The following is a 13,575-nucleotide window of genomic DNA, read 5'->3' as shown; positions in this document are numbered from 1 at the left end:
TGTTTAGGCAATCCAGGAATGTGGCACAGAAGTCATGGGATTTATCATTACTAGTGCCATGGTCACTACAGTGAGTCACTTGTACTGTATGATTGCTACGGAAGACGAGGATGCAGGGTCCCTGAATGTGTACTTTCACTCATCCTTGGCAGCCCACCAATTCATGTTTGCAGAATGTTATACATGGAAGCCACCTGTCAGGAAACTAAGTCACCTATTCTAGACTTTTTTATAATTTTTTATGTCGTGCCTTTAAGCTTTTGAGAGCATTTGCTGGCTTTCATCTCATTACTGCTTACAGGATATCAACAGTAGCATTAGTATTTACCCTTTGTCTCTTTTTGTGTTTCTTTGAAGATGGAGCAGGAAATGACTCGATTGCATCGGCGTGTGTCGGAGGTTGAAGCTGTCCTTAGTCAAAAGGAGGTGGAGTTAAAGGCTTCAGAGTCTCAGCGGTCTCTCTTGGAACAGGACTTGGCTACCTATATAACAGAATGCAGTGTGAGTGTTTCCTCATAGCCCTCATCTCCTGGCAGATGTTTTTTAAAGAGTCACAATGCTTTCGTCCCCGATTGTAGTTCTTGGAAACGGTAAGTAGAGGAAATGGACACAATTTCTTAAAAAGATGTAATAAAATTACTGTGACAGATGGCACCAGAATCACTTAAAATCTTAGAGGTGGCTCAAGGGTTTTTATTGAAATATCAGTGGGCCATATGCCAGACCCTCTCGCTTCTCAAGGAACCTTCTTCCTAACCCAGACTCAGCCACAGGCTAGTAGGGATTGTTTCACCCTCCAAATGCTAAATCGGATGTTAACCTAAAAGCCCCTTGGTCTTATGATGATATGATATGGCATTTATAACGCGCCTATACACAAGTGTTTCACTAAGCGCCCTCAGAGAAGTGTCCCTACTCTAGCAGGTTGTTAGTAATCTAATGGGTATTGGTTTTATGCTAGACAGTGTGCAATTGGTTTCATCATGAAAAAAATCAAATAGATGCAAGTCGCCAATAGTGCACAGGAACAGTTCCCAATGCATTTTCATGCTTTTCCCTACAATGTTTGCTAGTATAGAAAACATGTTCACCCTCACTGTGCCCATGCATTTTCATGTTGGCTGCAGAAATATGCCAGTATTCCCATATAAGAACGTACTTATGTTCGATTTTGGTCGTAATGCAAGTAATGATGCTATAAGAAAGCATGTCCAAACTGGCTCTGCCAATATATGCCTGTACCCCTACATATTACTATACTCCTGTTGGCATTGCTATTAAAAATGCTGCCATACCGCAATGAAAAAACATGTCCAAACTGGGTCCAATGTAGCCAGGTCTAGACAGGCAAGTTCTTATTGTGCTTCCTTTATCACATATACTTAGTAAAGACATATAATGCCACAGTAAGAAGTAGATGAGTAAGGGGTACATTATACAGCACACATTTTGTGACAAATTGTGTAAAAAGCCAGACAGTTTGCAATTGGATTTGTTGGTTAACTCATGAATGCATCCAATAGATGCAAGTCACCAACAGTACACAGGAACATTTCCCAATGCATTTTCATGCCTTTCCCCACAATGTATGCTAGTATAGAAAACATGTTCACGCTCACTGTGCCCATACATTTCATGATGGCTGCACCAATATATGCCACTATTCTCCTATAAGAATATAACCATGCTTGCTTTGCACGTAATGTCAGTAATACTATAAGAACACATGCCCAGAGGCTCCCGGCGTTCGAGTTCTTGAGGTTCTCGGCCTCATGGCATCCTGCATTCTCCTGGTGCCAGAGGCCAGGCTGCGGATGAGATCTCTGCAGTGGTTTCTCAAGATGCAGTGGTCACAGTCCTCCGGCATGATGTCGGATCCCGTCCAGGTGCCGCCCTCGGTCGCCCAGGATCTTCTGTGGTGGGCCGTCAAAGGCAATCTGATGAAGGGGGCTCCATTTTGGCTACCCTGGCCGGAGGCGACTATCGTGACGGACGCATCCCTCACGGGATGGGGAGCTCATGCCAACGAGTTGACCGTCAGCGGTCGTTGGTCTCCGTGGGAGTCCAGACTCATATCAATCTGTTGGAGCTGAGGGCCGTCAGGCTAGCCCTGAAGGCTTTTCTGCCGGCTGTGCGGGGGAAGAATGTCCTGATTCTGACGGACAATACAGTGGCCATGCACTACCTCAACAAAAAGGGGGGCGGGCAGGGTCTCTCCCTCTGTGCAGAGAGGAGATGCAGCTCTGGTTCTTGGCCATCCAGCAGGAAATTTTGATCTCAGCAGTTCATGTGGCCAGAGATGAAAATGCAGCGGTGGACGCTCTGAGCAGGCAGAGCACGATCTCTCACGAGTGGGAGTTGGCTCAGGAAGTGCTTCAGGAGATCTTCGCCCTTTGGGGAACCCTGCAAGTGGATCTCTTCGCCACCAGTGTCAACCGGAAGTGCAAGAGATTCTGCTCAAGGGAATTTCCTCCAAGAGGAGCCTTAGGAGACGCGTTTGTGGTGGATTGGTCATTCCCACTGCTCTCCGCGTTTCCTCCAGTCCCTGTCATTGGAGGTTTGGTTCCCACATAATCCTCATTGCTCCGGATTGGGCCAGGAGAGTGTGGTACCCGGACCTTCTAGAAATGTCCATCTGCCCTCCACGCCGTCTTCTCTAGTTCATCTGGCCAGAGACGAAAACGTGGCGGCGGATGCTCTGAGCAGGCAAAGCACGGTCTTTCACGAGTGGGAGCTGGCTCAGGAGATTCTCCTGGAGATCTTTGCCCTTTGGGGGACCCCACAAGTGGATCTCTTTGCCACCAGTGTCAACTGGAAGTGTGAAAGATTCTGCTCGCGGGAATTTCCTCCAAGAGGAGCCTTGGGGGACACGTTCGTAGTGGAGTGGTCCTTCCCACTGCTGTATGCGTTTCCGCCAGTCCCCGTCATTCCGCAAGTGCTGCAGAGGTTAGAGGTTTGGTTCCCGAATGATCCTCATTGCTCCGGCATTGGGCCAGGAGAACGTGCTACCCGAACCATTTTCGACATGTCCATCTGCTCTCCACACCGTCTTCCCTACCGAGACGATCTTCTCTCACGGGAGATGGGGTCACGTTCTCCATCCAGAGGTCAAGTCCCTCAACCTTCATGCTTGGCTTATGAAAGGTTGAGGTATAAGGATTGAGACCTCCCTGAAGACGTGATGGAGGTGTTGCATTGCTTTCGGCCTCAAGGCCCGCAACAAAGTCTCTGTACCGTTGCCATTGGAGAAAGTTCTGCGACTGGTGCAGGGTTAAGAATGTGGATCCTTTTTCATGTGCCATTCCTGTGGTTCTGTCTTATTTGCTTTCGTTAGCCCACAAGGGCCTGCAAGTGGGTACCATTAAAGGTTAGCTGACGGCGCTGTCCATATTTAAGCGCTCGTCTGAGGAGTGTTCTTATTTTAATATTCCTTTGATTTCTCAGTTTCTGAAAGGGCTCACTAATGTGTTCCCCACGGTCACCTTTCCAGGTGACCGGTTGTGATTGGAACCTGGTTCTAAAATTCCTAATGGGAGCTCCGTTTTAGCCTTTACATTCTTGTCCTTTGAGACTGTTGACCTTTAAAACTGTATTTCTAGTTGTGTATACTTGCGCTCGCAGAGTGAGTGAGTTGCAGGCACTATTCGCCAAGCCACCCTTCACGGTAGTCCATAAGGACAGGGTTGTCCTTAGGGTTTGTCCTTCTTTTCTTCCGAAGGTTGTGTCAGAATTTCATTTAAGCCAGAAGGTCATTCTTCCGGCGTTCTATCCTCCTCCGCATCCTGGTAAGGAAGAGGAGAGGCTCCATAGGTTGGGTCCTAGGAGTGCGTTAAGCTTCTATATCTCGCGCATGTCCCGGGTCAGAGTGGACAATAGGCTCTTTGTAGAATACGCTGGAAGGCGTTTGGGTCAAGCTGTTACTAAGCAGAACTTGTCCAGACGGATTATTTTGACCAACTCTGAATGCTACCGTCTGGCGTGCAAGGAGCATCCGGTAGGCTTGAGGGCCCATTCTACTAGGGGTGTGGCTGCCTCCATTGCTCGGCAGAGGGGTATTCCCATTTGTGAAGCAGCCACATGGGCCTCTGTCCATACTTTTGTAAAACATTACTCCCTGGACTCTATCCATGGGCAGGACTTAGCCTTTGGTAAGGCGGTCCTCTATTCTGCAATTTCATTGGGCATTATACATTTCTAAATTCTTTTCCCACCTCCATACGTCGGTACTGCTTTGGGAGTCTGTCATAGATGTGGAATACATCGGAGGAACAAATCCCCTCGAAGAACAAGTTACTTTCTTACCTGGTAACGTTCTTTCGATGGGATGTTCACTACAGAATTTCTTATGCGATTGCAGCTTACGTTTCCGCAAGGCTTTCTGTAGTCATTGTGGCAGAAGGTGCCACATGTTCTGGGAAAAAACTACAACTGAGGCTACGGTCGTCGTGCGTCCTACTTATAACATCCGGTGACGTCGGCTCGACGGAGGCCCACGAGGACAGCGTATTGACGTCATCGACGCAGGACGTAGACAGTGATCATTTTTCCAAAGCAGCACAGCTGTGGTGATTACCTGTCATAGATGTGGAATATGTCGTCGGAAAATCCCATCGAAAGAACGTTACCAGGTAAGAAAGTCACTTGTTCTTTGGTGGCTTTTATCCTGAGATTGAACCAAGAAGCATGCCGGAAGGCTACATCCTGGACAATGCCATAAACTTAGTCCATAGAAAGACCAGTCTTTTCATTAGAGCAAGCATTAATATGTACTACAATTTCTCCCTTTCCTGCACCTGTGTTGCTAGACCGTGCAGAGTAGGAGCCTTCATTTTCTGTTTTGTGAAACCTCTAGATCCTACAGGCATCCTACACATCCCGACATTGCCTCTGCCAGGGGTTATTTATCACAGGGTTCACGCAGCCAAGTAAATTTATTGCTTTGAGAGATATGGATGAGTCCAGGTTTCCTTTTCGAGAGGTTAACCATATAAACTATAACCTGTCTATAATCTATAACCTGTCCCTTTGTGTACCTTTTGTTCATTTTGTCTGAATTGAGATCTTCCTTATCCTTTTTAGAAAAACCCATAGATCCCAAAGGTGTTTATACCAAACCTCGCCCTGAAAGAGAAATAACACTTGAAAATATATACATCTGCCTCACATGTTCTGTTCATGTACTACAGGATGTATCCCCCAGAAAACCCTTTACTGAAGGTATGAGATTAAATGCTTACTAAAAATAAAATCTATTTAATGCATAATGTATGGTGCACATGTACCTGGTTGCAGTAGTTTGCACATCATAAAACAAGTAACATATAATCATTGGCCTAACCAAAAAGTTTTTGATGTGTACACATGGGGTCGATATTTTTCAGATGCTACCACATAGTACTAACTGGCCATAAAATGGCAACAGCTGGCAAATGGTGCTAGTACCTGGGTATATTGTGGCAGTGCCTGGCAAATGCCTATATAAGAGTCACAAATGCTGGCATTGCCAGTGCTTGTTTTAAACTGAAATTCAGTGCAAGTAACAGATTCTGGGTCACACGTTCATAAATCAAGTGACTGGAGGTGCACTTGATTTTTTTTATTGCACCAGGAGCTCGTTTACAGGTGTATTTCAGGCAATGCCATTTCAAAGGTTGCTTAGAAATAACATTGCATCCTGACAGCATAGAGCTAGAGGAAGAGAGATGTGATTTAGGAGGTTTAGGTAGTGGCTGGGAATGGCCATTGGAATTAGCATGGCTGTGGATGGCCAATGGGCAGCGTTTTCCAATGTCCCCTCCCTGTCTTTAGGGATTTACAGCAGGGTGGTAAACTGGACCTGTGAAGGTACCAGGGAGATCCCAGTACATACCCTGCTGTGTGTGTCAACTCTAAGTTAGTCGGCACTCACAGGCCTCATCCCCTTAAAATAACAGGGGTTAACTGCTATAATGCTGAAGGATTACTATCCAGAGTGTCAACTGAAGCATTTGCCAGATCTACAATCTCCTGTGCAGAAATGTTTTCTTTAGGTGTGATCCATTTAATTATGGTAGTGATGACAGTGGGCAAAGAAAAGCAGTTATCGGCACTCAAGAGATGCTGAAATCATGACATTATTAAGAAAACGGTGTGATCGAAGAACAGCAAAGCCAGAGAGTAAGTGTTGCACCAATAAAGACGCCAAGACTGTCTGGATCAAAGGAGGCATTTATCAAAAGAAGTGTGGTGCACAAGTAACATGTTGTGGTTTGGTGTGCCGAATGAAGGATGACAAAGATACACGCTCACCTGATCCTGAAAATTGAGAAACCGTATTCCCTCTGCAAGGCAACAAATCATTTGAAAAAACAATTACAATAAATATGAGAGGAGTCCAAAATGTGTGCCATACACAAGTCTGCCATGGTTTTGTGTTACTTTTATTAAAGAAAATGGGGTTGGGAAAAGGCTTCTCTGACCCTGCTGTAAGAGGATGTCCCTACCTAAACGAAAACTAAGGTTCTGTCAGTGTCAGGATGTCAAAGGTAAAACTGTCCAATGTTCGCTCTATTCTGATCCCCGCACTACCAACTTAATTATAAAGTGAAAAAAGGGATTTGTCTTTAAACTTGGTTGGTGTGGAAAAAGTGTTAAAAAAGGAAGAATAAATGATGTAAACAAAAGATTCCTGCAAGGACGAGGTTCTGGGTTCCAGGGGGTAATTCCCTTCCCCTGAATTTGTCTTTACTGCTAAAGATCTCCATACACCATAGTTCTTTCGGGCCACTTCTGGTCAAACGCAACACTTGTGCAATACTCCTTTTGACTTCGCAGTTTTTGAGCCTCTCTTGGCTGAGTACAACGCTTTGTACGACAACTGTTTCACAACTTTGGTTTCCTTTTAAGAATAGTCGGACGATAATTTGAGTGTCGTCAGCATAGAAGTAGTAACGGATGCCGTGGTAGTGGATGAGCAAAACAAGAGGCTGAATGTAGATGTTAAACAGGGACAGAGACAAGGCGAATCCCTGGGGGACCTTGCAGGACAGCAAAGTAGGAGGAGAAGAGAAAGAAGATGGAACTAGCGTCTGGCTGCTGTCCACTCCCATTTACCCTCTGGTTCCCCACTGAGCTCATGTCTGCGTGCCAACTGTTATTCATCTCTGTATGGCGCACATCCTCTATCGTGTCAAAACCTAATCCTCTATACTTATTTTTTAGTTCTAGTTTTAAAATTATGGCATACGACACATATAACTTTGCATTTGGTAATATGCTTGTATTCATTTTTCGTGTTATCTCATCCCAATTTACTGTTGAATTGGTGTCAATATCCAGTATTGTCTTATCGTCCCCATTCTGATATACACACACACCCATGGTACACCTCCCTCTGATATCACCCCTTTTTATATTTTCCATCCATTTTACATACTAAATATATTCCTAAGCCAACCATAAAGATATAAAATATTTTCTACGTAAAATGCAGCACAGGTATATGCATGGAGAAAAACACAGTACTATCAAATCTCTTCTTAGCTTTATATTGTAAATTAGCGACCGGTGCATCGACAAGTAAGTACACCTGCATTATTAAAAATAGAAAAGAGAGAAAAACAATACTTTACCCAAAACAATGGGAAAATACCAGTGTATGAAATAAAATGTAAAACAAAACGTAATTCAGTTGAAATAGATTGTAAAAACCTGTGGAAAATTCATATGCATATGTACATCCAGTGAATTACTCTGAAACTGTATGCCCTTTCTTAGTAGGCACTACTTATGGACCATTATCAGGCTCGCTAGTGGGGGGTTTGGCATTGGTGGCCCTTTGGACATCAGAAAGGTGCACCCAGTATCGTAGCTCCTGGACCTTCACTGCAAACAGAGTGTCATAGACAACAGTAAAAGGCATGTTGTATCTTGGTTCACTCCGCCTGTGCACAAATTCTCCTCACAAACACCCTGTCACCCGGTGATAATTGAAGAGGCTGTGAAGGCGTTGATTAGACGCAGCCCTGGTTGGTTTTTCAGACCGCTGTTGTGCTATCTGTTGAAAAATAAATGTAAGAGATCTAGTTAAAGCAGTAAATTTATAAATTAGAAGCCTTCTTTCAGGAGATAATGTTGTGTGCCTTGGCCTACCTGGTACCACCTCATGTGGTGATAATCCTCACAGGGCTGCGTGTGTAAACTGAATAAAGCGAGAGGGAGAGAGTACACTCAGTTTCTCTGAAGGGTGACCTACAACTTCGAGAGTTTGGCTTTTAGCAACCCATTGGCCTGGGGCTGGTAAATTGTGCACATCCGATGCTTGATGCCTAGCAACGTGGTCACTTCTTTGAAAAGCTCATTAAAGAAATGGGTGCCATTGTCTGACCACATAAAATGGCAAATACCCCAACGAGGAACACCTCTTGTCACAAAATATTTGGCAGTGCTTTTAGCGTCTGGGTGCACACAATGACCTGCCTCGAACCACCAGGAGAATGGACATACCACAATTATTAAATACATACCACAACTGTTAAATATCTACACCCAGTGCACCGCTCTCCCATGTCCGCGTAATCAATATGGAGCACCCTAAATGGCCCAGTAGGGCGGGGTAATGCACCTCATATTGTTCACTGGGTGTGACCAGTACTGTGTTTGGCATGTGATGCTATTTATTACCAATTTAGTGAGAATTACCTGGAGCTGGAGAACAAACCAGGTCTCCTGTATATCTGCAGCAATATGCTGTTTTGACAAATGAGATGAATGATGCAACTGGTCTAAGGCGACCCAGCAACAGTTTATGTGGCTACTCGTGCTCTCCTACCGCCATAATAAATCAGTAGGGCATTGTGTGCGCACCCTCTTTTCTTCCATACTTCCTTCTCCTCTTGAGGAGCTAGACCTTGTAGTTCAATGATTTGTGCTATTAGAAGTGAAGTGTATGGGGCTGACAATTGCTCCGGTCTCTTCTACGGGATACTCTGAAATAATAGGCACTGGAAGATATGCACCCTGTTTGGCCGCCACGTCCGCTGTGGCGTTGCAGTGTAACTGCTTCTGTCATTAGTATGGGTGGTGCATTTAACCACTGTCATCATGGAGGGCTGGGAAAGGGCACTGAGCGCTTTATCCAATAATGCTGCATGTTGAACTGGGGGACCATCAGCCGTTTTGAACCCTCTCCTTTTCCACCTTGCAAGCCCCGAGTGCACCATCGTGGTGACATAAACTGAATCCGGATAAATAGTCACCCACCACCCCTGGGACGCTGGAAGTGCTTCAATGAGTGCTATGTGCTCAGCTGCATGGGCTGAATAATGCATGGGCAGCCTTTTCTGTACCACCCCTCACACTCCCCAGCCACTAGTCTGACAACTGCTGCACCTGTATGTCTTGGGCCTGTCCCCTGGTCAATCGTTGCTGACCCGTCAACGAAAAGAATCTCTCCACCTTATTGGAGCCTATTGCAGCCTATGTTAGGTTTGGAAATTGATCAAAGCCTTAGTTGGTAATATCCTAGCCCCTCTTTCCTGAAAGATTTCTTTGCAGGATTTAAAGGAATGGATCTTTCCATGGGAAAATAAATGTGACAGGAATTCACAGCTACAATGTTTCCAATTGTCGAATGTTTGACTCTTACATGTCAGTTTAAAGCCCGGGTGTTAGTGGATGGGATAGCATGTCCTCAAAGAATAGCTAGTTTCAATTTGTTTGAGTTGCTAACCCAAACTTGAAGGGTTATATTGAGGGAGGAAGTTCGTACATAGTGAACGGTCGACTTTTGCGAGGAAGCCAAGGCAAATATCTAGAGGTTTTTCAGCAACCTTTTCTGGGAGCTTCAAACCCTTCATGGAGTTGGGATCTATCCAATCCCTGAATACTGTAAGCTGGATCATCTGGCAATATTGTAGAATGTTCAGTAGGGCTAGTCCACCTCTGTCTCTGGTGTGATATAAAGTAGTACTGGATACCCTATGTATTGATCCTTGCCAGATAAAGGACAAGATCTCTTGTTGTAGGTGTATCATTGTGGTTTGATAAAAATGTGGAGGCCTCGGCGAAGCTTTTCTGGTGTAGATGCATGTGGGGTAGAAAATAGAATTGGACAAAAAGAATCTTGTTATCTAATGGCCTCTGCTAGATGTATTGAGTTGGTCACATGGATTGTCTTTATTTTCTGAAGTTGGTTAAAAAAGATGAAATTATTTCTTTTTTTGTATCTGTTATAGGTGAAGTTATTGTGATGTATGTGGAAATCATATTTGTTATTAATATTCTAATGAGCTTTCTAAGAGATCATAAGGGAATGTTTCCTTTTGTCTTATATATCTATTTTATCTTTTTTCTATATGTCTGTACACGTTGTGTAAGGTTTTTTGTAAACTATGAACACAACAATAGAAATAAAAACAATTTAAAAAAATGGCGGTTCTTGCTATAACTACTTGGAGAACCTAAAAAGAATATAAACGCTTTGGTAGAATATTAATTTAGATAGTGAAGTTTCCCCTGAATATAGATATAGTTTGAGCTCCATTGCCTACAATCCTGTTTAATGGTTTTAAATAGGTCAGAGTAGTTCACTTAGTATAAGTTTGAATGTTGGTCTGAGGATAACTCGCAGCTACTTAACTCCTTCGTAAGCCCAGTGGAAAGGAATGGTATTTAGCAGCACTATCTGATCGGGATACATATATTTAGAATTAATTCTTCACATTTATTCAAATAAATGTTAAATCTCAATACCTTTTTGGAATTCTTCCAATAAGTGCATTAAAGGAGGGAAAGTGTTGGAGGCGTTTAGAGTATGCTATCTTCTGTGTACAAGCAAATCTTTTATTTTGTATATTGAGCCTGAATATGGAATGCTCTGAATTTCTTTCTCTAACTTATCCGAATGACTAACGGTTCAACTGCTAGCAAAAATGGCAGAAGGGACAATGGGCACCTATTACTGGCCCCTCTAGTTCACTGGAAATTATTTGAAAAAAGCCCTGGTATCGGAACGGATACATTGAAAAGTCAGCTTGTTGTACTTCTATGTCTATCAACGCACAGAAAAGGCCATTCAAAAAGATTGAATGACTTTTTCACGTCCAGGACTACTACAATCGCAGGAAGTTTTAGTATGTGCAATGTTAGTTATATCAATAGCTTTCCTGACATTATTGGAGACCTGTCTACCCTATACAAATCCTGACTGTTTCAGGCCTTTTATTTCTGGAAGTATCTTATTCAAATGGTTTGGCAAGATGGTAGCAAAGGTTTTAACATTGGTGTTAAGAACTGCTATGGGGCCCATGAATGTACATGGGGTGAGATCAGGCCCTTATTTGTGGATAAGACATTTTGTTTTCCCCCATCATCTTAGATGACTTGACCACATGTGGCTAAATAGATCAAGTAAAGGTTTTAGGAACTCCCTGCTGAATATTTTAAAGAAGGTAGTAGCTGGCCCATTTACACCTGGGGTTTATTGGCCTTTAGTGAGGAGGTTGCTTTTAATATCTCTGCCTCCTTAATCTAATCTTCCAGGTTGGCTCTCTGAGCCTCAAATACCTTAATGAGAGGGCATGTGTCTAGCAAGCCACCTTTTTGGCTGAGATTGAGTTTCCCGAGGAATGTAGGAGTTGGTAATATCACTGTAACACCTCTGATATGTGGACCGAAAAAATGGGTTTGTGCCTCCCTCATCCACAATTTTAGCTATTAGTTCTTAGACCTTGCTTTTAGTTTACACGTAAGTAGTTTCCCAGCCTTCTTACCATAGTCAAAATGTCTTTGCTTTGCTATTAAGAGAAAATATTCAGCTTTGTTTGTATTTAGCAAGTTAATTTGCCTACAGATATTACATAGGTTACAAAATGCTTTCTGTGAACCTTTAGATTTGTACTCTAGCTGTTGTTCCTTATGTTTCTGTGTTACATTTTTAAGTTCAGTTTGTCTAACCAGGTTGATTTGGATGTAAAAGATGGAAATAAGATGGAACGGGTGGAAAAGATGTAACAGATGGAAAAAGGGGATGGTGTGGAAGGAAAGGATAGAACGAACGGAGTGAATGGAAAGGACAGAGTGGATATAGCCCTGTAAATCTCTGTATCGCCTATTTATGCTATGTCCCTGTATCCCCATGTTACCCTATCCATCCTGTTGCTTTATATGCATATGCCGCTATCTACACCCCCTGTCCTGCTCTCATGTTTGGTCGCAGGCGCTTTACTGATAACCACCATGTCACACTACTATGCTTCCTCTCTCCTATACACCATCATTCAACTAGAACACAGCTATGCTATGACACATTCAGCCTAGCTGTTCTCACACTAACATGACCCCACAAACACCTCATCCTAATAAAGCACAGCTAGCTGAGCACATATCAGCTATCTTAGGTGTCTCCTCAGGCCTAACGCAGCCAGAACTCGGTCTGGGTGTCCACCCTCCAGACTGAACACATCCAACTGATTTCCTCAGCACCACACCTACCGCTAAGAAGCAGCTATCACACAACAACCACACCAGCTGCACACATGTCTTGTGGGCACACGCACCATACGACTCTCTCTACTGACTTGAACTGCGGTTCCCGAGGGCGTTTAACCTACCAGCGCTTTGAGGTCATACCAATGACACATAAGGCGCTATATAAATGCCAAGTAACATAACATAAATACTCCCCTAATACATGCTTTTAAAGCGTCCCATCTGGTGTACATATCAGCAGAATCTACAAAGAAATTCTGAATTTCCTTAGCAACCTCCTCGTTTATAAGTGGTTCTCAGCTGCTTTCATCTTCTAGGTCACACCTCACACTGCCCAAGCTCCAATAATACTTATACAGGAGCATGATCTGATGGAAATGTTTTGCCTACACATAATCGATTCTTGAAAATATATGATGCAAGTGCAAATAGTAAGTATACTCTCTATCCTCAGGATGAACATGCCTCCAGAGTCTTATCAGGCCAGATTCTTTGAGTAAGGTTGTGTTAATATGCCTGGGTAGTGTCCCTAGAATTATCATGGCTGGGATGCATGGTTAGATTAAAATCGCCTGTCTGAATGATGCACCCTTTAACAAGTAGAATCAATTTCTTTAAGATGGAATGTAGAAAATCATTCTGATAGTCGTTCGGACAGTGTATTGAGGCCAATTTAACTTGGACGCCCTTTAGCTCCCCCACAATGGCTATATAGCTGCCCTCATTATGCACCATACTCTTTTTCCTTAATAGAATGCAAACTCCTATCTTCATTTTCACTGCGCCGTGAAATTGGGTTGAACAATGCTTGGAACTGAGTCTATTTATGTCTGGGTGTAGTAAATGTTTCTCCGGGAGGCATGCATTGTACACCTCCTCTTTTTTTTGTTAGAGGAGTTTAGACCCCTCACATTCCAAGTCTGAAACGAAACTGGCATCTTTTGGGTTTTTTGCTAGTGGAGAGAATAAATATGTCTTGAAGAGACTTGGGCACAAATTTACATGGGATAGGTGGGACCACGAGTGGGTAATAGTTATCCTGTTGTGATTTGGCATTTTTGTCAAAACAACTTCATATAATCCATACTCCTACATCCAGGCCACTTT

General features: G+C 43.5%; 1 protein-coding gene across 20 annotated transcripts in view; it reads left to right on the top strand.

The window, feature by feature from the left end:
- Positions 1-13,575, top strand: part of CIT (citron rho-interacting serine/threonine kinase) — a 2,264,529-nt gene that overhangs the window by 632,462 nt on the left and 1,618,492 nt on the right. For all 20 annotated transcript variants that reach the window (XM_069619729.1, XM_069619715.1, XM_069619714.1 and 17 more), the window contains one exon: positions 358-501. In XM_069619729.1, the coding sequence (XP_069475830.1) occupies positions 358-501 (144 nt within the window). The remainder of the gene's footprint in view (positions 1-357; positions 502-13,575) is intronic.

Source organism: Ambystoma mexicanum, chromosome 10 (genome assembly GCF_040938575.1).
Source record: "Ambystoma mexicanum isolate Mex_15411 chromosome 10, UKY_AmexF1_1, whole genome shotgun sequence".
NCBI lineage: Eukaryota > Metazoa > Chordata > Amphibia > Caudata > Ambystomatidae > Ambystoma > Ambystoma mexicanum.
The sequence above is the reverse complement of the archived record's forward strand: the minus strand, read 5'-3'. Positions and strand labels throughout refer to the sequence as shown.